This window comes from Chenopodium quinoa, unplaced genomic scaffold (genome assembly GCF_001683475.1).
Source record: "Chenopodium quinoa cultivar QQ74 unplaced genomic scaffold, ASM168347v1, whole genome shotgun sequence".
Taxonomy (NCBI): Eukaryota; Viridiplantae; Streptophyta; class Magnoliopsida; order Caryophyllales; family Amaranthaceae; genus Chenopodium; species Chenopodium quinoa.
In genome coordinates this window covers 12,941,618-12,968,879 of record NW_018743292.1, presented here as the reverse complement: position 1 = coordinate 12,968,879, position 27,262 = coordinate 12,941,618, and the positions used below count along the sequence as shown (strand labels likewise).

Here is a 27,262-nt window from a genome sequence, read left to right as displayed (position 1 = left end):
ACAACCCCATTAAAAAATCATGAAGACGTGCTTAGGCTCTTCGTTCTTCGTGCAATCTCCCGGCCGAACACTTAGTACAGCAAGAGCATGAAATTTGAGGTTCATGGCGATCTAATTCTTGCCACAGAGAATTCTTGCCATAATACACAGACACAGGCATCGATTTAGTTTGCTCACACTTTGCAATTGATGATCGCAATTGTTGAATGCGAGGACCATTAGTTTGAGCAAATCGTTGCTTTAGGTGATCCCAAAAGGGCTTCGCCTCTCTGAATTTCGAGAAGGTTAATTTCAAATCGGGGTTTATTGTGTTCGTTATCCATGAAATAAGCATTTCATTAATCGCCGTCCAATTGGACTTTATGCAAGGGGTTGACGATTCATTGATCGAGCCATCTAAAAATTCGAACTTCCTTCGAACCTCCAATGCCGTTTGAATATCGGCTGCCCAAGATTCATAATTGTCAGCCGTAAGACGTGTAGGAGTGATGAAATCCCCCGGTCGATCTTGCTAACCGAGGTAATAGAGGGAATTAGGTTCGATTTTTATAGGTGGTGGTGGTGGTGGTGTTTCACCGCCAGCCATGGCTAATTAGCGTTCAAAGAAAATTCTCTAGGCCTGATACCATGTAAAATTGTGATAAAACTTTGACTTGCCTTCCTTCATTCATGAGTAGAATATTTATAATACAATATGCTTAGTTTCCTAAGCCTCATCAAAATCGTGTACAACTAGCACACTAGAGATAATTATGGGAAGATATATCCTAGGCAATCTAAATAATCACCATATCAAATATGCACCTAAATATTTCCTAAATATATCTCAATAATAAATGAGAAGGGGGTTTCGGTGAATCAAATTGGAGCTAAGCAAACCCAAATTGTAGCCACATTGTTAATTGAATTTTCAATTACTATTAAGTAGTTTTCTTATTTATCCCGATCTTATTTCTGATTCATACCAATTACTAGGGGTGGGACTTCGGTCTGGCGGTTCGGTTTGACCTCGGTTTGAGTCAGTTTCGGTTTGGAGCGGTTCGGACTGAAACGGTTTAGTTTAGCTGGCGGGTCGGTTTGGGTTAGTCACGGCTCGGTTTGGTTTCAGTTTATTTCTTTGCGGTTTAAATTCGGTTTGGGTCATAAGCAGGTCGGTTTATAAACGATTCGGATCATGTCGGTTCGGTTTGATACAGGTCGGTTTAGGGGGCGGGTTTACCCGGGTCAATGTCAGTTTGGTTTACAAACGGTTTGGATCAAGCCGGTTTGGTTTGAAATGGGTCGGTTTAGGGGTAGGTTTACCCGGGTCAATGTCAGTTCGGTTTATAAACGGTGCGAATCATGTCGGTTCAGTTTGAAATGGGCCGGTTTAGGGGAGGGTTTACCCAGTTCAATTGGTTCGGTTTATGAACGATTTGGATCATGCCGGTTCGGTTTATAAGCGGATTGGGTCATGAATTCATGATTGTTTTAAAGATCGCGTCATGACCATGATTTAATGAGTTGATACTTAGAATACGATAAATCGATAATTAAGAAAGTACAAGTATTCAATTAGATCGATCAACAAGTGTTTTAAACTTTTAAATTTTAATAATCATATATGTTTATCGATTATACGTACATACCAATGATTCAACGAGGCAATGATAGTATGATACCAATCGTACATTCGTACCATATGATATACATAATACATATACATTAACAATATCGTATTGAATCAATTTCAATTTCCAAACATTTGCATTTCTTATAATTTATAAGTTACATGAGATTAAATGGATTAGTTATTTAGTTTGTTACTTTATTTAGATTACTAACTCAAACAACTTGATAAGTTAAATGGACAAAATCACGAAATCACTAAAGTGGTGATGAAATCATTATGCAATACTAATGTACAAATAGTCAAATATACAACGATTAAATTGAATGCCCATGAAAAACAACTGTTAGATTTCATTACTTTATTAGTTATTACTTATTAGTTATTAGTCTTATTACTTATTAAGTTATTAGTTTATTACATTTAAAGTCACAGACTCACACATATATTCATATATATAGTTAATTAGTTATATACATATAGAGATGTTAGATATTGATGCACATTAACTATGTCGTATTGAATCAATTTCAATTTTGAAACATTTGCGTTTCTTACAATTTATAAGTAATAATAATAATAATAATAATAATAATAATAATAATAATAATACTTATAGTAATAATAGTAGTAGTAATAATAATAATATTAACAAAAATTATACTAACAATAATAATGATAACAATAATAATAATAATAACAATAATAATAATACCTCAAAATAATAATAATAATAATAATAATAATAATAATATATAATTAATAATAATATGTTTTAAAAAAAAAGAAACGGTCAAAAAGACCTCAAAAAGCACAAAAGAAATCAAGACCGTTGGATCTAGACGAACATTCTAGATCCTTTATTACTACAAAAAAAAAAAACAAAAAAAAAAAAAAAAAAATGAATGGTGAGATGCTGAGATTGAAAATGGACGGTTAGATTAGGGGAAAAAGTAAAGCCTAAAGCCTAAACCTAGAAAAAACAACACCACGCCTCATTTCATCATAATCTCAAACGACTCTTTCTCTCTCTCCTAACTTCCTCTTCACCTGAACCTCTCCTATTTCTCACGCCTCTGAATCTCTCCTATTTCTCACGCCTCTGAATCTCCCTCTTCATCATCCATCTACCTATGAATCTCCTGAGCAGTGAACGACGATCCTACCTTTTTTTTTATTTAATTTTGAAAATTCTGTATTTTCATTTATTCTTAAAATTAATTCTGTATTTTCATTTATTCTTAATATTCAGATTTTTTTTTGGAAGTTCTAATTCTTTTGTTCATTTATTCCGAATGATTCGTTTGCAATGTATAATTGATTAATTTCTGCTTTTTTTGGAAGTTCTAATTTTTTTTCTTTTTTTTGTAGATCTGTCATATACTCATATTCTACTCACGGACGATATTAGGTAGTTGTATTTTTTATTCTTATTCTAAGTTCCGATTTTGTTTTTTTTTCCTTGAAAACTCCTAAGTTCCGATTTTTTTCTCTAAGTTCTGTTTTTTCATTTATTATTTTGTAAATTATAATTTCTGCTTTTTTTAAAAAAAAATTCTAATTCTTTTGTTCATCTATTGTTTTGCAATGTATAATTTGTGCTTCTTTTTTGAAATTTTAATTTTTTTTCTTTTTTTTTGTAGATCTGTCATATTCTACTCACAGACGATATAAGGTATGAATTTTGTTTGTATGAATTTGGTCTTAGTCACTAGATCTTGATTTTCAGAGGGAGGGGAATTGGATTATGGTTGTGTTGGTTGATTTGACTTTTTTTTTTGGGTGGTTTTTCAAGGAACTTTGTTTTTTTTTTTAGTTCGGAATTCGACAATGTACAAAGAAAACGAATTGAACATGTGAGAGATTCATAAATTAGTACCAGTATATACGAGTTTATGTTGAATGCCTTCAATTATTATTATTATTTTATTTTTTCTTCTTAATTCTTTCCCTTTCTTATTACTGGAAGTATTATTATTGTCCTATATAGGTAAAAAAAATGTTGTGTGTTTCAAAAATTACGGCCTTGTTTGACAATTACCGTCATAAATTACCTAATGTAATTGATATTTTCTTTGCCTTCCATATAATTGTTGGGATTATTTGTTGATTTAATCGCTGATTGTGCTAGTCGTTGAGACCTGCAAGTAATTTCGTATCATGACGTTAGGTTGTCATGTTTTCCACCAAGATGATTATCTTTATCGAATATAATAAATTGTCTAAAATTTTACATTATTATCGAATTTGTCATGTACAATACTATGTAATTTGATTGAGTGACTAAGATCAAATTCATATCTCTTTTTATTATCTACTATACAAGAAAGCTACAGTTTACTTTCTATAACATAACAAACAAATTGTCCATTAGGTTAACCTATGCGAGACTGACTTCGATCTGATAAGCCACTTTCTTAATTAAAGTTTAAACATGGCCTACAAAATTGTGTAGAGTTTTAAATACATGCAATTTGTCTCCTACATGTTTTATTCTTAATTAAAGTTCTCACATTTATTTTAAGAATTAAAATAAATATAATCAATAATTTTTTTTTACTATCAATGAGACTATATTAACTCTGAACAATATCTAACTGAAGTAAGGAATTTTGAAGTTCTAATTTTTTTTTCTTACATTTATTATAGTATATGCTATTTTAGTTTGATAAAGTGGTATTGAAAAAATTGTTGAAAGAATCATAGGGTTTATTTGGTTTGTTATTGTATGCTTTTTTTGTAATAAATGTATGTGTATTAACAAGGTTGCATGCTTAAGTTAATTGCTCACTATTAGTAGAATCTGTCACTTCATTTGGTACTTATAAATGCTTTTTTTTTTTAGTCATGTCTCACGAGTATGATGAATTTGTCTATGAGAGGCAATCAAATATTGATACTGTAAGCTCTCAAGCTGGCTCTGGCCCGGTTGATGATGCTCATAATACCAGCATTATCACTACTCCTGTTAATAAATGTCAAAGAACCTCAGGTATATGAAAGCATTACACATTTTTTTAAAGACGGTAAGTAATGAAAAGGTAGAATATGCTCGTTGTAATTTGTGTGGCAAAGAATATAAAGCACCTGGTAAAGCAGATACTTCAACTTGTAGAGCTCATATCAATGCATGTTTGGAAAATCATGGTCTCCAGCACGGTGAAGAATCACCATTTGATCAAAAAACTTATTTACAAAAGTTTGCTAAAGCTATAATCTGCCATGCATATCCTTTAAATATTGTAGAACATGAATATCTTAGGGAACTTCATGCATATTTGAATCCTAAGGTGCAGCATGTTTGTAGAAAAACTATGTTTAAGTATTGTATTGCTGAGCATGATAAATATAAATCCTTGTTGCATGAGTCTTTGGCTAATGTTTCTAGTAGAGTTAGCTTTACATGTGACTTGTGGACTGCATGTACTAATCGAGGCTATCTCACTTTGACTGCTCATTATGTTGATAACAGTTGGTCTCTTAGGTCTAAAATTTTAAATTTTAGATATTGTGGCCCTCCCCATACTGGTGTTGAGGTTGGAAAGTTTGTGTTTAAACTGATTAAAGAGTGGAATCTTCAAAGTAAGGCTTTTTCAATAACTGTTGATAATGCTCATTCTATGACTGTTATGGTTGAATATTTGAAAAAAGAATTAATGCAATGCTCTCCTCTTCCTTGTAATGGTAAATTCTTTCATGTTCGATGTTCAGCTCATGTTTTAAATCTTATTGTTCAAAGAGGTTTAAAAGAAGTTCATGAAAGTGTGGAAAAATTGCGTGAGGTTGTTAAATATATTAATGCTTCTGATTCTAGATTAAGTCAATTTGAGCATGCTTTGACTGAGTTAGACTGTGCTTCTAATGGTAAGTTATGTCTCGATGTTGTTACTCGTTGGAATGCCACTTATACAATGCTCCGAAAAGCCTTAAAAGCTAAGGATGCCTTGATTCTATATACTAGTAGGTTTCTGGGTATTTCTTATAGACTTGATGCTGATGAATGGGATACCATTCAAAAAATTTGTGATTTCCTTCAGCCATTTAATGATATTACTGTGTTATTTTCTGGTACTGAATATCCCATTGCTAATTTGTATTTTGTTAGTGTTTTAAAAATTGAGTACGCCATTACTCAAGCCTACAAAGACCCTAAACTTGCGCCCATGGCAGCAGTTATGCTTGAGAAGTTTGAGGGTTATTGGGAGGATTATAGTTTGATTCTTTCAGTTGCTATTGCTCTTAATCCTCGTTATAAGCTGTATCGAGTGAGACATATGTTGAACTCGTTGTATGATGGTGAGGCATGCGACGAAAATATTAAGATGATTAAGGAAGCTCTTTATGACCTTTATAAATTTTATTCTGCTGCATCTAATACAAGCTGCAGAAATCCTGCCTCTTATGACACAACTCAATCTGAAAATTCTAATCGCATGTTGAGTACTCAAAATATTTTCACGGTAATTATGTTATACAATATTAATGGTAGTCTTTTATTTTTATTTGTAATTTCATAATTTAACTTTTAATAAAAAAAACTGTTTCAGTTGTGTGAGGTTGATGACGATTGTGGTGATTCAACTAGATGCCCTCTGGATGATCTTGAGGCATATTTGAATGGACCTCGTTCGCGTTTAATTCAAGGGGAACATTTTGATGCTCTCAAATATTGGGAATCTCAAGCTTCTTCTCTTCCTATTTTAGCTAATATGGCAAGGGATGTTTTGGCCATTCCTATTACATCGGTGGCCTCTGAATCTTCTTTTAGTTTGGGTGGTCATATTTTGAACAAATATAGGGGTAAGCTTTTGCCAAAGAATGTTGAGTCATTGGTTACCACCCAAAATTGGTGCCGTGGTTATCAAGGGGATGTTGAGGAAGACGTCCTCCTTGTTGGTAAAGAGATTGAAGCAGAAAGTGCTTCATCTACATAACTGGTATATGTACTTGCTGTCGTTTCCTCTTTGTGGCCGTTGTTATATATGTACTTGTTGTTGTTGCCTCACTGTGGTTGTTTTATTTTATCTTAAAAAATCGTTGCCCTTGTCATTTATTTTGAGACTTGCTGGTAGCATTTTTCAAGAATTAAGTTAAAATTGTTGCCTTTGTCATTTATGTTGAGACTTGCTGGCAGCATTTTTCAAGTTTTAAGTTAAAACAACCATTGCTCAAATGCTCGGTGATGATACGATAAACGTAAATCTGAGAGCAATCTTAAAAAAAAAATTAGTTCCGAAGTTGGTTGAACTTGTTTTGTGAGCTGCTAATCTGCTTTTGCCTTTTGGTTGTTGTCCCTACTGAGTTGCTTCTATCTATATTGTTGCCTGTTTCTACTAAGCTGCTGATCTGTTGCTGCCTGAGCTGGTTCCTGCCTCCTGCAAGCTTGAGGTGCTGTGTTGCTGCTTCAATATTGTTGCTGCCTTTTGTGTTATGAACTTATGATAAGTTTTGTTGCTGCTGTTTCTTATGCTTGTTTTAATTTATCTTGAATCATCGTTGCCCTTGTCATTTATGTTGAGACTTCAATGTATATATACTTGCTGGCAGCATTTTTCAAGTTTTAAGTTAAAACTGCCATTGCTCAATGATGATATGATAAACGTAAATCTGAGAGCAATTTTTAAAAACAAAAATTAGTTCTGAAGTTGGTTGAACTGATGTTTTGTGAGCTACTTATCTGCTTTTGGTTGTTGTTCCTGCTGAGTCCCTTCAGTTGCTGATCTGTTGTGTTGCCTGAGCTGGTTCCTGCTTGTTGCTGCTATTTCTTCTACTCTTGGGTGATGTGCTACTGCTTCAAGATTTTTGCTGCCTATTGTTTTTTAGGAATGTTTTTTAGGTTAAATTTTGTTATTAGGATAATTTATTAATTTATGATCATATGTAAAATGTAAATCCTTAATTTATTTATTTTTAATGTAAAATGTAGATAAAATGTATTTTTTTGGAATAATTAAAGTTATTAATTTTAAATTTATATTTATTGTTACCTTTGTTAAATTAAAGTATATATATAATAATACTAGTATGTTACATTTGATATTAATTAAAATAAATAAGTAATCTAAAACGACATTATTCACATTAATAATGTCGTTGGCCTAGGTGATATAAACCGTTGTATAAACCTAAGCCGTTTGATTAGATCTACATTTATTAACGTTAATTGTATTTATTTTAAATTTATATTTATTGTTACTGTTGTTAAATTAAAGTATATATATAATAATACTAGTATGTTACATTTGATATTAACTAAAATAAATAAGTAATCTAAAACGACATTAATGATGTCGTTGGACTAGGTGATGTAAACTGTTGTATAAACCTAAGCCGTTTGATTAGACCTACATTTATTAACATTAATTGTATTTAGGTTGTAAATAATTTAATTTGAATTAAACAGGTTGCAATTCGAAAACAGTTCGATTTTTACGGTTTAACGGGTCATGGCAGTTCGGTTTAGACGATAAGCGGATTGTAACGGTTCGGTGTAAATGGTTTTCCTGCGGTTTAAACAGTTTCGGTTCATAAACGGGTCAGTTTAAACGGTTAGCGGGTTACAAATGGTTTGGTTTAAACAAATTTTTTTTACGGTTTAAACGGTTTCAGTTTATAAACGGTTCGGGTCATTAACGGGTTTTATAAATCATTCGGTTCGGTTTCGTTTCGGTTTGGTTTTGAGCAGTTTGGTTTGTTATCAGTTTACGGTCTGTAACGGGTTGACATTGAGCGGTTCGATTCGGTTTCGGTTTGATATTGTACGGTTCTATTCGGTTTTCGATTTAAATTTATCGGTTTATAAACGGATCGGTCCGTGATGATTCGATTCGGTAATGGGCGGTTTCACGGTTCAGTTTGAAAAGTCCCACCCCTACCAATTACCAAATGAGGGATAACATCATTTTTATCTTTATCCCACCTATTAATTCTCTATAATTATCCCACTTCTTATCCCCTCATTATCTATATATATCGATCCCTCGTACCAAACGCCCCTAAGTTATAAGATTCAACATAACAGGCTAAGATTTATTTTACTTAATTTTATTTATGTATGTATAGGCCTTGTTTATCTCAACTTATTTTTACTTATTTTAGAAAAAAATAACTTTAGATCAGATAAGATCAGAAAAAATAAGTTCAGATCAGATAATTGTTTTATGTGTAATTTTTTATCGCTACATATCTACAATTTCGTAATGAAAAAATTATGAAAATTACATATTAATAAAATACACGTACATTAATACGAATCTAACAAGACCACACTTGATATATTTTTTTTCCTTATAGATTATCGTACACTTAAGGTCAAAGTTTGGTAAAATAAGACAATCAGATCAGATCAAATAAGATCATATCAGATCTGACCAGATCAGATTAGTTTAGATAAGTAAAAATAAGGTAAACTAAGCAAACACTTAATATAAACTAAGTATGTATATGTTGGGTTTGAAGAAATTAAATTACCTAATTATATGCACCGATAAGAATGAAACCCCCCAACATAATTATAAGAGTAATCACTCTTGATATGCTTTCATCTTATTTCATACCCTTATGACTTATTTAAGGTCACATCTGAAAAAATAAGTTCAAAATAAACCAAATTAGAAAAAAAAAAAGTTGTGATGAACTTACTTAATTGTTTTAGGAAATTTTGTCAACAACTACTTATTTAAGTCTCTGTTTTGAAAACAACTACCTTATAAATTTTTTTTTTAAAATAACTATCACAAACTTGTAAAAAGTAAGAGTAGCACTACCACTTTTAAAATTCCGGCATGAATCTCCGTGAGTGGGCCCACATTCGTCCTTTCCCTCCAATTTTTGACATAGTTTTATATGCCCAAATTCCAGCAAGAACATCAAATCAAGTAATTTCATAGTTTTATTTGCTAATTTGGGTTCGTAATTGGGGAAATTGGGGAAATTAGGGTTTCAAAATTATTTTTGCTTTTTTGGGTAAATTGAACGGATTTATTCACATTAGGGTTTATTAATTGGTTTTTATCCATGTATTTGCGAATTAAATCATGTCCAATTCATAATATACATAAATTTTAAAATTAGGGTTCAAGTCCAAGTCAAAAATTGGAGGAAAAGGACGAATGTGGGCCCCACTCAACGGATATTCTTGCCGAAATTTTAAAAGTGGTAGTGCTACTCTAACTTTTTACAAGTTTGTGGTAGTTGTTTTTAAAAAAAATTTAAAAGGTAATTGTTTTCAAAACAGAGACTTAAATAGGTAGTTGTTGACAAAATTTCCATTGTTTTATGTGCGATTTTTAACACTAAATATTTTAATTCCGTAATAAAAATTTATGAAAATTCATATTAATAAAATACATAATATTAACACAAATCTAATAAGACTGCCCCTGTGATATATTTTTCCTTATAAGTTAGTGTACAATTTATAATATTATTAAAACTCAAAGGGACAACATGCTACCGCTATGTGTCACCGTTCCTTCCATATGACTTGGCGCCACATGAGCACTATGTGTCACCTTATGTGGTCATTATTCATTACCCTAAAACTCTTTATATGTGTGACCTTTGGATTTAATTTTGCCATACAATGTGACTCCTAAATAATTGCACAATAATATATATACAATTTACTTTGTAAGACATCAATCACACACTGATGGTTGTTGATTACCTGGATGCTAATTTTTTAGATTCAATACTAGTCAAGCAATTATACAAAGTATTCCAAAAACTTACAAATTTATAACTAGTGATCCGGGGCATCGTCCGAACCAATAACTAGTTAAGGTTAAAATTTAATCAAATAAAATTAGATAGACAAAATAAGGTGAACTCCAAATAGTCATAGTAGTACAAAAAGTGAGAAGTATGTAAGCACTCAAAAGAGAGAACATGAAAAGAAAATTGCAGAGAGAAATATATCAATAGATAGAAAATTATATAATTAGCAGTTTAGTTTTGTGCCATGCATTTTCTGAACTCTAAGTAACTAGCTACACAAGAACATTAAAAGGGAGGAACCCATACCCTTGACAGATCTTTATTTGCTCTAAGATTTTTGGGCTACCTTATTAAATCCTATAATGACCCTTAAGATAAAAGACCTTTAATAGCATTGTCTAATACTCCGTCGCTTTATTTTTGCTTCACTGTCATTATTTGAGTCAAAATTTAAAAATTTTAATCATAAATTACCATTAATCTATAAAAGACTAGTCATGTATGATTTTATTAGATTTATCTTATTATATATTTTATTAACATCACGTTTTTATACTTTTTTAAGTGTATGAAAATGAAGATAATATACTTGTCAAAAAAAAATTGAAGATAATATATATTTTAAGACGCGTTTTGAAAATTGTGAAAAAAAAAAACTAATAGCATCAAAACCCTTTAAAATTTACTCGTAGCTTGTTTCCATTGTCATTGGATTTTCATTGTCATTGGATTGGCAGAGACATTGTTGTCATATATCCAATAAAAACCTCCAGCAACAGAATATGCTGCGATAACGTTTTGGTGTTGTGTTATTACATTCAACCAATCAAGTTTTGGATTGAATTGTATATACGTTTAAACCAGTTTGATATAAGCTCTAACAATAACATTACCACTTTTAAAATTATGTTGTGAAAACATCTACCACAATTATTGAAAACCCGAAAACTCATCAATTAACAATATTCAATGTACGAATACAATATAATCTCATTAAAAAAAACTCAATCTAGTACCTAAACAAGCAAATTGGGCCAAATTCCAATCCAGATAAATCGTACATAAAATTATGACATAATATTCCCAAATCATTCCTTACCTATTATAAAATATACTCATCTCCAACATGATCACAATTTCCTAATTTGTCATACACACAAACACAATCCAAACATTCAGACACCCAATTTTTAATTTTTTCAATCAGACAAAAATTATAACCGTATAATATAAAGTATATTTATACATTGTCTCTGACCTAAAGCAAACAGTTTTTCTTCCTCACAAAATTTCTGACTGTCAGTGAGTCAGTAACTGCTACCAACCTGTCACTCAAACTCCCAAATCCCACAAAAAAAAAAAAAAAAAAAAAAAAAAAGAAAAAATAAAGACAAGTGTTTTTTGGACCCACATTTCTTCTATATTATGTCGACACCTACCCAAAATATTTTCCCGCCTTTCCACTCAAAAACCTAATTAAAATATTATTTCAACCCAATAAAAAAAATAAAAGTAAAATAAATTCCATGAATTTGGGGCTGAGTATTTTTTATTTTTTACTTTGGTAGATAATTTAGAGAGAGAAACTTGAAGAGATAGAAAGTGAGAAGAATGTTGAAGAGCTTTGAGTGCTCTTCTTCATTTTACTACCATGGATACACCTGATAAGTCAACTGCTCAACCCAGTCCTTCTTCATTTCTGTCCAAATTTGAGGTATTTTTATGATTTTTATATTTGTTACTGTAAATTTATTGTTTATAATTTCTGGGTTTTGTTTTTTGTTGCATGAATTAAATTACCCATTATTTATTTTTTGGAATTATTGGGAAATTTTATATGATTTTTGTGGTCGTACGATAGATAAATTCTTGGTTCATGTAGTCTGACCTTGTTGTTTCGAGTTTTATGTGGTTGTTAGGAAAAAAAATCATGTTATGTATGAATTTGTTGTTGGTTCTTAACTGGGTGTTAGATCTGCATGTAAAATTATAGTGTGGGTTAAATTTAATTTTTTTTTGAAGGGTTTGTATTTTCTGCAATTTTCTAGGGTTGATTGAAGGAGTTAAAAGGGAAATTAATCGATTATTAGGATTGAGAATGTTATTATATGTGAAAATTTAAGCAATTTTCATATGTAATTGTAATTATTAAAAATTATTTATGAAATTGGAAAGTATTTTTTTAGCGGACATTGGCTGAGGTGGCCTAGGATTGGTCACCTTTGGCCATGTTCCTGTCCCAAATCATTAAGTCAAGTTCCTTATTCTTAAATTGACAGGCCGTAAAATGCAAGGAAAATGAAACATTTGTCGGGCAATTTTTTTTAATATTAATAATGTTTTGTTTGTCTCCTATTCCAAATATTTTATAATGGATACAATACAATTTGATTTTATCTACTAAAATAATTTTTTCAAAATTTTAATCCTTTTTCCAAATGGATAATAAAAATCTGTATTCATTTTTTTTTTTTAAAAAAAATAAAATAAAATTGTATAATGATTTCAATAATGTATTCAATTCTCAAATTGGCTGTGTTAAGTGTGACAAGAAAATTTTCGGAAAGTCTTTTCGTCGCAAAAGGGTACTTGTGGAATTAACTGGTGGTAAATTCTGATGGGTGCTTTTGATTTGTGGATAAGATGTTGCATAATGTGTGGTGAGGAAAGAATTACTCTGTATTGTTATTAATTGAGCTAGATGACTGAGTTTTAATGAAAAAAAATGAGTTTTGCTGTCAATTGAAGGGGAATTTTGTTAATGTTGTTTTAATCTTAGTTTTATGCTCTTTTCTAATGAGATTTTCCATGGACTATGAAGTACAGTAAGAGTCTTTGGCATGTGTTGTTATTACTTTATCCATATATACGGATTATATTGATAAGAACATTGGAGTGATTCATTATAGGCAACTGATTTGCACATCTGCTTTAATTTCTGTCTTCCCTAAAAGGGTCCGAATAAGAAATAATCTGTGTGGTCCTAGCCCGTCATGTCGGAGGATATCACGTGTAATTCTCTTATCATATGCACTCCAATGTCAACGTAAAAGCGTTTGTTAAGATTTAATATTTGAATGGTAGGCAGGAAACATAAAAGCTAAAGACAATCATGATAAGCCACAAATTCTGTTACTGTGTGCCTTACAATGACCGGACTAGGCCATAAATTTATTCTATGGTTATTTTGATAGTTTATTACTCCAGTGTAATGTGCTATACTATGTTTTATTCAATTATGATCATATGATATTGTATGCTTTACAGCTGAAGAAAAGGTTTACTGTAGCACCTTTAGGTAGATTAATCTCCAAGGGTACTCATCATAGTTGGTGTGCTTTGTCAATTATTGAAGTTTCAAACAGGACATAATGACACTTATTACTTCTTACACCTTTAATTTGATCTTTTAAAATCAGACTACTTATTATGCATCGGTACCAATTAATTTTTATTTATTTTTTTACTTTTTAATAAACTAAGGAAAACACCAAATAAACTTTAATTTCAAATGTAGTTGGTTATAAATGAGTTTGAATTTGTTAATTTTAGTTAATCATGTTTAATGTCATAAGTGGGTAACATAAAGGGGTTAAAGTTTGAAATTACTTGAATGGTGTTTAAGATTTTCTCAGAGAAATTATGAAGGGTAAATAAAATGATCGAAATGCCCCTATATAAGACATAAGAGTGATAATGATAATTGTGAGCTGGAATGATTGTGAGATAATGCTGTTTATGATGACAAAGGTAAGATAAAAAAGTTGAGTAAATGTTTGTACTGGAAATGTAGATCAATGCTTATTGACAAAAGAAAAGAATTTCTGATGCAATATTTGATAAAGATGAGAAATATTTGGTATGTAGTGTACAAGTCAAGCCTTGTTTGCCATATTTAACTGTTTTACTTTGAAAAGTCAGAGGTCTGAGGTTGGTGATTTTGGTCTCCGTGTTGTAGGCTTGTCGGAGGTTTCAGGTGCTTGTCTATTTTGTGCCAAGTTTCCACATAGTATTATTCTGCCATCAGTTTGGAATTACTGTAGTGTAGTCAGAGTTTATTCACTATATAGATTCCTTAAAACTGATGCTTGTAGGAAATTTGGGCAATTTCATTAGAATCTTTTTCCCCCTTTTCATTCATTTCTGCAAAGAAAAGATTATGATACTTCATTTGCTCTAATATGAATGAAATAAAATTCGCTCATCAGACTTTTTACTTATTGTCAAGTAGCAGTTGTTAGTTTGTGGCCTTTGTGCTCCAGATCAAGGAATTTAAAAAAAAACCTCTTGTTCTCCTTGATTCCATCGTGCAGCCTTGGGAAGCATCCTCTTTAGAGCATTGGGCTATATACTTATATTTATATTTGAGATCTGGCAAAATGGTTAGTTAGACTGTTTAGGTTGAGTAACTTAAGGTTCGGCTCCGTATCTGGTCAACTCTTAGGTCTAATATGTTGCTGCTGACTTGCATGCACTTTTTTTTTTCCAGTCATCATGATCTAGGAGAGTCTGAGTTTTCTCATATCTGATGGTTCATTGAAGCTCACATATTATATATTTGCATTGTACACATATTATATCTTTGCATCGTACTGTAAATTTCAAATATGGGCTGCTTACAAATTATATTCATCTGCAGGATTCTCCAGTCTTTAATTACATCAGCACTCTGTCACCTATCAAACCATTTAGCTTGGGTCACAGCACACAGCCATTTCACCTTCTTAATTTTTCTTCTCCTCAAGCCTTTAAGACGCCTCCAACTTGTCCAAGGGAACCTAAGTTTCCAAGGTGATTACATATGCTTCCTCTAATTGATAAATAACCTGTACTGTGTACATACAAGATTGGTGTATTTACAGTTTTATTTCCTTCATCTCAGGCCACTTCATGTTTCTGAAGTACCTAAGAATAACTTCTCTCAGAATGGCAGTGAAGGTAAAAATGCAGAGGCCTCATCTGCAATAGAGCCAACTGATTTGCATACTGAAAAGGTGGACAAAATCGACAGTTCGGTGACTGTCAGCACAGCTGATGAATCCTCAAAGCTGGTCTCTGGGATTCCGAGATCCATGAAATATGAATGCAATTCTCCTGAGAATAATGTGGTCAACAGTGATGTTGTGAAGACACATAGTGAGTTTAATGTAGCTGGAACAGAATTATTCCCTGCTAAAGTCAAACAAGATAATTCTAAAGAAGCAGACTGTTCATTTGGAAATGAAATGGGACTGCTGGCAAATCCAATGGCACAGAATAAGGAAGTATGTGAGTGGGAGAAGTTTGTTTGTGAAGCTTCTGATATGTCAAACTACCATTCACCTACAGAGGAAAATTATCAAGATGGGTCAGATGATAGAAATACAGATTCGGGGATGCTGTCTTTTGTTGCAACAGTTTTGCAGCCCCCAAGTGAACATATTAATGATCCACCGAAATTGGACCCTGACTGTCATATTATATCTGAAAACCGTCACATGGATGTTCCTATGAATAAACAAGGAGAAATGGGAAATTTGAATGAAAGAAACCAAGTTACTACTGGTGATGCTTCTGTACTTGCTGAGGAAGTTGTCCATTATTCAAGGACTGAAATTGGTGACAAGGTATAACTTCTCTTAAGCAGCGGCCATCTCTTTGTTTTGCACTTTTTCAAGTTTTAATATATGATGTCTTAAACCAGTGCATTGATATGCAGGGAAGCATAATTTTATTTAACTTTAAATTTTTCTGGTACTAAGCTTTGTACTCTTTTCTTAGTGGACTTGGGTACTGGCTGGGGAACTAATTACACTAACATATACAGTTCAACAAGTGGAATGGAGGAGACATGTAATAATCTGCATTGATTCATAACTTTACAAGACTACATAGTCTAGTTAATAGATGAACGAACTTGTATAGTCAGCCTCTATCTTGCCTCTCAAGCCATAGAACAAATCCAGGCAACTGCTAAAATACCACATCTGTGTTTGGCTGTAGACTAGTATTTTTGCATAACCCTTCTTATTCTTTACTATTAACTTTTGTCTTTAATGTTATACATTGTTCCATGTCTTCAGATGTTTCTGACCTTAAGGGATCCATTTTCTAGCAATTGGCAAATTTAATTTATCTTTTTCTAGCATGTGTCTTATACGAAGTATTATTGTTTACTATTCCATTATCCATTCTTATGCCTATTGCGGGGTATTTTTTTTCCTTTAATTTTTCCTCATTTGTTGCTTTGATCTATTCCAATAATAATACTAGTATAATTTATGTTTTTTTTTTTTGGGTCTCAAGTCTGGTTCACAACAGCAGCAAACAACAAGAAGGCGTTGCCTAGTATATGAGATGCCTGGATCTCATTACAGGAAACTGTTAGCTGATTCAACAGGCAATTCTCCAACCAAACCGGCTGCTAGTTCTAGCATCTTAAATGATAAGTGTCTGATGGTCAGCAGACCAGGGGGCAATAAATTTTCATCAGCACTCCCTGGTATTGGTTTGCATTTGAATACTCTAACTGCTGGTGCTAAAGATAAAATAATTGTCAAGAGACAGACTTTGACTTGTAGAAGGCAATTAATAAGCTCCCAATGCACCACCTCTGCTATCGGGTCTCTTAATTCTGATACAAAACCCATCACCACCCAAATAAATCCAACTCCAAATGTAGTGAAAAGAGAACCTGAAGAACAAAAAGAAGAAGTTCAGGTGTCTGGAGATGTGTCTGAGAACTCAATATATGGTGAGGGTATTGAGTTTCCTCAGAATTCTTTCAAGAAGAAACGGTATATACTTCTTTTGTGATGTGTGTTTTCCCTCATTGTTTCGTATTAAGATTTAAACATATAAATGTAGTTACCTGTGGCACTTGCCCATTACCTTCAAAGCTAAATGCTGCTAAAAAGAGTTGCTAGTATTGTCATCAGTTTAATTTTGTGTTTCAAATTTTACAGGCGGAAGGCTGAAATCATAGGAGAAGCTGATTCTTGCAAGCGTTGTAATTGTAAGAGGTCAAAATGCTTGAAGCTGTGAGTACAGAGATAGATTCCTATAACTTTATATACATTCTTCTTGTTTATTTATTTTGTAATACTACGCATAATTATCAAATGCTAAATATAGATGGGACATAGTCATTACTTGACATTGGATAAATATTTAGTGAGGGAAAGAAATGGATATTTGAAAACCCTTTTTAGTGTTGTGCCCACTGTTCACCATATAATAAATACTGAACAAATTCAGCTATATAAAAACAGAGTGTCTTTGAAGGTAAATTTGTAAATTGGCAATCGGTTTTCCTTGCTTGTTGGGTTTTGAGCATTTCAACTTTCTTTCTGGATATACTGATTTCCTCAGTTGCTAATTCCTTGACACAGCTACTGTGAGTGTTTTGCGGCTGGCTTATACTGTGTTGAGCCTTGCAATTGCCAGGATTGCTTTAATAAGCCTGTTCATGAGGAAACTGTGCTTGAAACTCGTCGACAGATTGAATCACGCAATCCTCTTGCATTTGCTCCTAAAGTGATTAGGTGTTCTGGTACTCCAAACAATGAGGTAAGATGCTTTACCAACTTTTTGTTTCAGTGATTCCACAAAAATATGTTATGTAATGAATTTCTGACTTGTCTTCTCACCGTAGGAAGAGTTGATCAAAACTCCAGCTTCAGCTAGACATAAAAGAGGGTGTAACTGTAAAAAGTCTGGTTGTCTGAAGAAATACTGTGAATGCTTCCAGGTTTGTTCTCTCATCATTCTCCTTAGTCACTACTATTCTTGCTGTTTAAAAGAGCTGATGAGGGTATTGGGTTATATGTTTTCAAGGGTGGTGTTGGATGTTCATTCGGCTGCAGATGTGAAGGATGTAAGAACACGTTTGGTCGAAAGGAAGGTAAGTTGCTATCTAAGTTTGTAGGCTTATTTAAACAAGTTTTATGTCTAATATATGGAATAATCAGATAGGTTCAGGTTGTCCCATTCAGTAATGATTTTAGCTAAGTTGAGTTCTGGAGTATTTGGACTAATAGATCTATACAAGTTCAGGGATATTGATTTCATATAATTTCAATATAGGAATATGAAGATCATATCTTAGAAAAGTGTGGTGTGAGTTTGGACTTTGGAAGGATCTTTCTTCTTCAATAGCAGATTGCATTTTCCTAAGCAGATAAGTTCCATTTAGGGATTAGTCAGGTAGTTAAGGCTAAAAAGGAAGATAAGTTCAAGACTCAAAAGAATTAGGGGTTTAGTCTAACTTTTATTTTCAACAAGCAAATTTATACTGACTTCAGTGCTGCATGTGTTCTTCCTAAATCGTTTTATAAAGATTTCCCTGCACTTTAAAAAGCTCATCATAAACTCGCACGACAGTTCCTTGGTTGTAACGGTAACAGCAAAATGTTGTCTTTGCTGCCTCAAATTCAATGCTTTGCTCATAAATTGTAACAAATTTCTTGATTACTACTTTTTAGGAACTGAAATTATTTTATATCAAGAAACAAGATTCCTCCAAAGGAATGCATCAGATGTAAGTTCGCTTAATGATCTTCCCATAACGAATGAGGAGGATCATGATCAAGAAACACCAGAGCCTTCAATGAATGCAAGGTACTGAATTTAATATTTTGGCTGCCTTTTAGAACTATAGAAGATTAATTTTTTTTCCCTGTCACTCACATATCTTTAGAATAATTTCAATCCACTGAACTTTTCTGTGACCAGGCAACCTGTGCGACAGCCTTTTCACTTTGGTAAAATGGTCCCACGTTTCTCTTCGCTTTCTAGTGGGCCTTTCCTTCAATCATGCACATCCAGAATTTTGACAATCCAGATCAAGCAGCCTTTGAGGAAGATATCAAGATAGGAGCTCAAGAAGATGATGCCTCTGAAGCATTGACGGGTGAATATTCGCTTCCTACTACTTGTGTTAAGTCTGCATCTCCTAATTGTAAAAGAATTTCTTATCCTCACTGTGACTTTGAAACATCTCCTGCTTGGAGGAGCTGTAGGAAGCTGATTCTCCGGTCCATATCATCATTTCCAACATTCACTGCGGAGAAAGAAAGCACACAGTTGCATGGGAAGCTTCAGTGAGATAGTTACAGGTTTTTCGCACATGAGAAATTATGATGCATGGCTTGGCTGCTTGGAGCACTTTATTGTTTGCTCCTTTTTAAGGAGATCATCAAGGAAGTCAATCATAAACGCCTGTCTGCTGTCTCTTGTGTCTCCTTCAGATTTACTAGTCCTTATTAGTATAATCTTGTTTTCCTAGATATTATTAGATAAAGTCGTTTCTGTAGGCGTATTGTACAAAATATTTTGTAGTATACCGTGCTATGTTATGCTTTTACTGTGTAGATCAATGTATTATATGTATCGCTGTTAGTGTTGTAGCCATAAGAAAGCTTCTCTAGATGCTTAAGTTTTGCTTAGAAAATTAGACTGCCCTGCAGGCTGTAGCCGTTGTTGCTGTCAGCTGTGATATATTTCTATATATTAGATTATATTTTTTCAATGTCTTATAATATGGGTGCTGTGCTCTTTGCGGTTAGCAATTCATAAGCTGAATACTATCGTAGTATGAAGCTTAAGATTTCATATAATAATAATAACCCAACATTGAAAATGAGATATGATGTGAAATTCTTTTCACTCTAATTCGACCCCAGTACCCCACTTTTGTTTATCAACCACACTTTTGCTGTAATGGTTTTCATGTATGTTACATTACCCCTATGATAATTAGAGTAACAAGCGTAAAATTATGCAGGTTGTTCTTGCATCTTTTGTACCCCATGTTTTATTTATTTATTTAAGTACTCGCTTTCCATTTTGAGACATTTTTTTTTTTAAATGTATACCCCCATACTCAACAATATTGTCGCTTCATTCACTAATCTCTTACATCCTTAGTACAAATTTTTTTATATGATCATATCCAAATTATGTTGGAATAAATAGGTATCACAATACACACATATAGCATTGTACTATGCTATGTTATGTCTATTATAATTTAATCTACAATACACTAATTAAGCTATATTATCACACAACATATGAATAATTGGATTAATAGGCACGCACAAAGTGGTCCATTTTCATGTCCTTTAATTTCTGTCTTGACTTTTTGATGGTCCTTGAAAACCTCTCAACCATGCATCATGATTAATAATATATGTTTAGTTATTTGTCACCTTTCAGTCTTTCACAAACATCAATTCAAACTTAAGCATCAAATTAAATATCCCCATCTTATGAAAGCACGCACAAAAGAAAGAGTACATAATCCATGTGATTAAGTTTTCTAATTATTATACCACGTCATATTATTGCAAAAAAGTATACCAATCGTTCTTATCACAATAATTATTATAATTAATAACAAGACAATATCTATGCCATGGTTGGAATTCAAATGAATAAATGAAAAATAATGAATAAGATCGCATTGTGTATTAGAATATAATCTAGATACTCTACAACTAGATAGGGATGTAAAATGATGAGTTGATCCAAGTGCTATGTACTATATAACTAAGACTTGTTTAGTCTAAATACAAGCGTAAGCATTTAATGAATAATAGAGCATTTGAAAATCGAAAAACACTTCTTCAATTATTTGATTATGCATGATTTATCGATCACGTACGAGCAAATAATTAAAATTCGTTGATATATGTATGTTAATGTAAGCACGACTTTTTTTTTTTTTTTTTTTTTTTTTGGTGTTTAGAGAACCATTAAGGCGAGTGATTTGATGAGAGTTGATCCCAATATTCCCTAGAAACGAGATGAAAATTCTAACCACCTAAAATATCCTTCACTTTCTATGGTAATTACGATATAGGTTTAGAATTTTAGGTTATTATGTTGGGTTTGCATTGCTACAATTTGCGTGGGCGAGTTGCATGCATGAAGTTTTCAAAAGTTGGTTAAATTGGTTAGTTAGTGGAGTTTTGTTCCTTTTACTTTAAAGAGTATTTTATCTTTTGCGTGTAAGAAGCTGGATTCGCCAGCATATATACATGTTTTAGCCCTTTTAAGAATATTTTCAACAATTTTAGATAAGCTATTGGGAAAGTGTGTTATTTTTTTTAGTTGTTGGGGAAGTTATTTGCTTGTAGTGTTACTTGTCATTGCTCATTGGAAATTGTTATTTAAAATTTATAAATAGTGTGTGAGATAGTGAAATTAATATGAGTATACTTATTGATTTGAGAGTGTGATTATTAAAAATTACGTATAGAAAACTTAATCGCCAGTAAAGCTTCTTTGGGTAGTTTATCGAAATTATTACTCCATATTGTGTAATTTTAAAAGTTAATTAAGCATATGTAAAAAAAAAAAACAAAAAAAAAAACATGGTTTATAATCTTGCTAGATTGTATATGGATCGGAGTAGTAAGCAATTCATCACAATTTTTTATCTTAAGAAAAAAAAAAAGTAAGCCCAAAGGCTTTCTATATTTGGCACTCCTTGCGCCAAGCTTGTAGATTATTCACTTTTTTTTTTTCATTTCAATAATGGCCTCCAAAACCACATTCAATAATATTGTTAATTTGTTATTGAGCTTGCTTTCAATTTTCTGATCCAACTTCATACATGGATTATAGACGATTAGGATTACATTGACTTATTTTTTCTTGTGTTATAAAAATGTTAAAAGAAAAAAAAAAAGGTTAAGTATTTCATTCTTCTCTCAAACTTAAACCTAACAAATTACGATAAGATCAATCAGTCTCGTAAAAGGTGACATTAGACCGAGCCGTAACAATACATTTATTATGCATATACCATATTTATAACATGATAGTATATATAAAAATCGTAGTTACATATCGTACACTCTTACACATATTAGTGTGAAAACAAGACCCATTAAATTCAATTGGATATACCATACTATTCACAACACAAGATAAGAAAAAGTATATAAAAGAAAAACATAAAAGTAAAGTGGCCGAAAAAAAAAAAGACACAATCATTGTTCATAAAAGGTTAAAGCCTTAAAGGTGGTATTTCTTCCTTTCACTCAACATCAAAAAAAAACTTTGGCTATATATTAAGCTTTTTTGTTACTTTGGTTTTCATTTTAACAGCTAACAAGCAACAACACAAATTCTTTCACAACTTGTGCTTCCTTAGTTGAAAATTATTGCCTATTTATAATTGATCATAACCTATTTTTTTTGTACAATATTCTTTTTCAATATTACTCCCAATTTTCTCCCACTTCAAATTATCCTCAAAAAAAAAAAAAAAAAAGGGGTTCAGAAAGTTTGATGATTAGTTATTAATTAGCTATTATCATCATTAAATAAAGAGATTAATAATTCAGGTGTGCGTGGTATTATTGAAGGAGGACTTAACTACACTAAGCTAGCATCAATGTCTGCTAAAAAAGGTACTAAGCTGTGTTTTTCTTTTGTTATTTCCTCATTCCTCTTCAATCTAACATTTCCAAACTTTGCTCCTTTCGTTTCAAAAAGAACAATTTTGAAATCGACTACACAATCCCTTGGCCCGTGATTATATATTTGTCACATTATACTTGTTTATTAATTGATCCTATCGATGTGACTATTTACTTTAATATGTATGGAGGATGAGGAAGTGTAATTGTAATATATAATTGCCTAATGGTTTTTTTTAAGCTTTACAAAATATTATATTCATGGTTATTTATTTTTTTTATTCGGAAAATTTGTCAGAAACAACCTTTTAAAGTGTCCACTTTATTTAAAACAAACTTTAATTTTTTTTTTGTAACTTCAGACCACATTATAAATTTTTTTTGTCAAAGACAACCTAATGCTACTTTTCGGCATTGACTCTATTTTTTCCGGTGTTGACCACGAGTGTACAAGTCACGTGCCCTCTTATATTGCTTAATATACCCCTTTTTCCTCCAATTAACTCTAATTAAAACCTCTACTTCACTCTCATTCAATTTTGGAGACAAAAATCACAGTTCACCATCAATACCCTATGCAATTCTTCTCTACTGCTGCTACTTCCATTAATGAAGAGTTCATTCCCACATACAATAAGAATTCATTTATGTAATTTAGTTTAAAGGTTCAAACTTAATATCCTTTAGATAAACCATGAATGCTGCTTAATTGACAAATCCTTTGTCAATTAGTTCAATTTCAAAAATTTGGGGGAAAAAACCCTAATTTTCAAAAACACGAATAACATAAAAAGAAACAAACAATTAAACAATAGCAACCACGATACCTGGTTCGAAATTGATGAATTGCTTGGTTGAAAACTTGAAATCCAAGATTCAGATAGCTTTAGAGGAATTTACCCTAGAATTTTTTTTCCTGTTGATCGAAAAAGAGGAATGAGAGAGAAGCAAGGGTTTTAATAAGAGTTAATTGGAGGGAAAAGGGGTGTATTAAGCAATATAAGAGGACACATGCCTCGCACACTCGTGGTCAACACCGGAAAAAATAGAGTCAACGCTGAAAAGTAGCATTAGGTTGCCTTTGACATAAAAAAATTATAATGTGGTCTGAAGTTACAAAAAAAAATTTAAAAGGTTCTTTATGACAAATTTTCCTTTTTTTTTTTAATTCATTTATCAAAATCTTAGACATATCTCCCAAGTTTGTTATACGTCATCACACTAATTATCTAATAACACATAATTGTATGTAGTATTTATTTTTGTGCTAGCCCTCTAAACTAATTAATTTTATTTTGAAATCCAATAATGTTAGAGATATGAGATATCGGAAAATATATGTGTGATATATTTTCCGTCGATGTCATTAAGAGAACAATATATTTAGGTTTATTTATATTAAAAATATTAGTTGGAGAATATATTTATAGGTTTATGGTTATGTTAGTATATGTTTTAGGAAGATTGTTTCCTAACTTATGAGCGTAGGTTTTAATCTACTAATTGATGAATAATAAACAAGTCATTCCATTATCTCTTTCACCCCAAATTTGTCGGATAACGACCATGTCATGTTACATTTACAAATTAAAACATTATACTACGTATTTGATTTTGACAAAATATTGGAAATATAGCTAGTATCTTAAGAAATATTGTAGACGTGCACAAATTTATGGAAACACGACGTGATTAATTAAGGTTTATCTTAATTATTCTAATTAGTTTCAACAATTTTTTATTAATTAAATTGATAAATTGTGGAAAATATAGGTGATAAGAAGAAGGCATTATACAGTGAAGATTTCCAAGCAATGTTAGAAAGATTAGAGGAGGAAGACAATGCAGATACAAGTCGACAATTGATGAAAAAGAGCAGATTATGCTTAGAAAAAGTTAAGGCTTTAGAGAAGCATTTTGAAGTGGAAAACAAGTTACAACCGGAAAGGAAAGTGAAGATAGCTGAAGAAGTAGGGCTTGAGCCAAGGCAGGTAGCCATTTGGTTCCAAAATCGTCGAGCTCGATGGAGGGCTAAGCAATTGGAGAGGGAGTATGGTGATCTTCGCGCTAGTTATGATGCTCTTAAGCATGATTATGGTTCCCTTGAGCAAGAAAAGGTTGATCTACTTGGCCAGGTACATGTTTTATATATGTCACGAAAAAAATGACAATAAGATCAGGAACACTATAATGGGCCTAGTCTAATGGTTAAAATTTGGGCAAGAAAGCCTATATCTTATGCTAGAGGGACTAGTGGCTAAGTTGGTTCAACAAAACCAATAGAACCGCGAACTGACTGATAGCGGATTTATTAGTTGAATCATGAGCCACCCTAGCCAGTCAATAATTATACGCAAAATTGACATTGCATATTAGTTAGATATTAGTATGGTATGTGTTTCTACATTCTAATCATAGCAACTCGAGCCAAGTGGACAATACCATTTTTAGTGTGGATAATCAATTATATACTTCTTTGTATGTTGTGGTACAGTGACGTCATGATAATGAAGTGGCAAGAGCTTGGGTAATAGTAATACGTACGAGTACATCTTATGAGCTAAATTAAAAACACATGTCTTATATTTAGATATGTAATTAGCGCAGAGTAGGAGGTTATCTAATCTTCCTTCATTTTAATTATAGCAAAATATGAGTAAATTACAATACGTACATTCCTCAAACTAGCATGTCAAGCTACGATTTAATATTCACTACTTAAGACTTGGGATAAATATATATGTACTATCAAATGTAACTCAAAGCACACATTTTGGAAAAGATAACGTATTAGTTGTCACAAGAAGAAAGGTTATTTTAAAGGACAAATAGAATTTTCCATGAGAAAATATATATGGTTTGTCGCTACTTAACAATGAACATAAATTCATTATTATCACCAAGTCAAAATAAACATCCTTTTCTAATTAATGCCCATGAGAAATTGGTGATCCTCGCTCATTCATGACTTTATAGCGATTACCGTCTACCATGAGAAATATTGGTCGAGCCTTAGCTTTGCTTTGACACCATTGTACTTTGGCATGAATAGTAGATTAGGAGGAACATCGATCTACAATCCAATCAATCAATAGATACTCGTGTGGTTGAGAGTATCGCTTTGTAATAACAAGGTTTGATAGTTTGATTCTTATCTACCTTAGGCAGCTTCCTAACCTAAAGATGATGTAAAATTAAAAAAAAAAAAGGTTCACATGAATTTAATAAGGGTCAATAACGGTTAATATAACATAATAAATTAGCTACCCTCTTTTTTTGATGTCATACTAATCGTCTTCACTTATTTTAAGTAAGAGTTTGTCTATTAGTTATAGGTGCCAGTTAACTAATTAATAGTCGATCATTGTAAGTTTAAATTAGCTATTATTGATATATCATTGTTGTACTATAATTATCCTATATATAATGCATGAAAGTACAATAGTTCAAGTTTCTACTTATTTCTTGCAGCTTAATGACTTGAGATCGAAGATTGAATCAAGAAACTCTGAGATGACTACTACTAATACTCTTTCAAATCCAATCACGATAAATTCGACCAATATCATGAATGAAGGCACTTGTATGAATGTCCCATTACAAGCATCTCCAACCCCTTCTTGTAGGACGTTGGATCCATATGATATGTCATCATCGACGGTGACTGCAACGACGTTATCATTGGATGGACTTCAGTTATGCAAAGCTTATCAAGACCAAATAATAAAGATGGAAGAACTGGGTGTCCATAATATGAACAATGACATTTCAGGCAATTTTTTTTCGGTTGATCAAGCTCCTACCTTGCATTATTGGTACAATAGTGATCAGTTTAACTAATATGTAGCTTAGTGTAATATTAGGTTATTATGACAAAATATAATGTTTATATTATATGGTAATAAGCCATATAAATATTATAGGTAGATTTTAAAAAAAGGTACGATTTTATAAGTTTATGTATGGACACCTACTACAAATCATGTACGATTTTATAAGTTTGTTGAGTTTTGTGTGCATGCATGGTGCATATGAATGTTTTGACTTGTGATCTTATTGGTACAAGGTTTGTGTTTATCTGTATATGATTATAAAAAAGCTTTTTGTAAATACTCATGTTCAATTTTTATTAGATATTATTATTATTCCTAACTAATTATCAATGAAAATAGCTTCTCCAATTTAAGACGATTTAATGTTTTCCTCTTGCAAGAGGCAAATTAGCTTCTCAAATATAAGACGATTTAATGTTTTTCCCTTTCAAGAGGCAAATTAGGCGACCGATATCTCGGCCAACCATATCACAACCTTTTTTTTTTTTTTTTTTTTTGACGGGCATATCACAACTTATTTACCACTTCATACTTCGTTGTTTTACTCTTTGATGTAATGGTTTGTTTTTTGTTCCATCATTCAAAATGATCAGTGAGGTTTATGTTATGTTAGAGCCTAAGCTAGCTACCTAGTTTTTATTCCACTAAAAATAAAGACGAGAAAAACTACTAAATATTTCTTCCGTTTTTTT

The 27,262-nt window shown here is 32.0% G+C and overlaps 2 protein-coding genes across 2 annotated transcripts; both read left to right on the top strand.

Moving 5' to 3' along the window:
* Nucleotides 1–11,677: 11,677 nt before the first annotated feature.
* LOC110737123 (protein tesmin/TSO1-like CXC 3) lies at nucleotides 11,678–19,887 on the top strand. Its single transcript, XM_021917493.1, is given in 11 exon segments — nucleotides 11,678–12,041; nucleotides 14,967–15,118; nucleotides 15,210–15,933; nucleotides 16,613–17,103; nucleotides 17,272–17,346; nucleotides 17,698–17,875; nucleotides 17,961–18,056; nucleotides 18,143–18,209; nucleotides 18,790–18,925; nucleotides 19,040–19,125; nucleotides 19,128–19,887. Coding segments are annotated over 11 exon segments (2,352 nt in total). The 5' UTR covers nucleotides 11,678–11,978; the 3' UTR covers nucleotides 19,412–19,887.
* A 2,251-nt stretch (nucleotides 19,888–22,138) lies between these two features.
* On the top strand, nucleotides 22,139–26,820 carry LOC110737122 (homeobox-leucine zipper protein ATHB-6-like). The gene is made up of 3 exons (XM_021917491.1): nucleotides 22,139–22,728; nucleotides 24,511–24,872; nucleotides 26,209–26,820. The coding sequence occupies exons 1-3, from the start codon at nucleotides 22,713–22,715 to the stop codon at nucleotides 26,575–26,577; spliced, it is 747 nt and encodes a 248-aa protein (XP_021773183.1). The 5' UTR covers nucleotides 22,139–22,712; the 3' UTR covers nucleotides 26,578–26,820.
* Nucleotides 26,821–27,262: the final 442 nt, after the last annotated feature.

Excerpts from the sequence above, each read along its gene's own strand:
- LOC110737122 (XM_021917491.1), top strand. Across the intron at positions 24,873-26,208 it reads AGGTTGATCTACTTGGCCAG|CTTAATGACTTGAGATCGAA; the intron begins GTACATGTTTTA and ends TATTTCTTGCAG.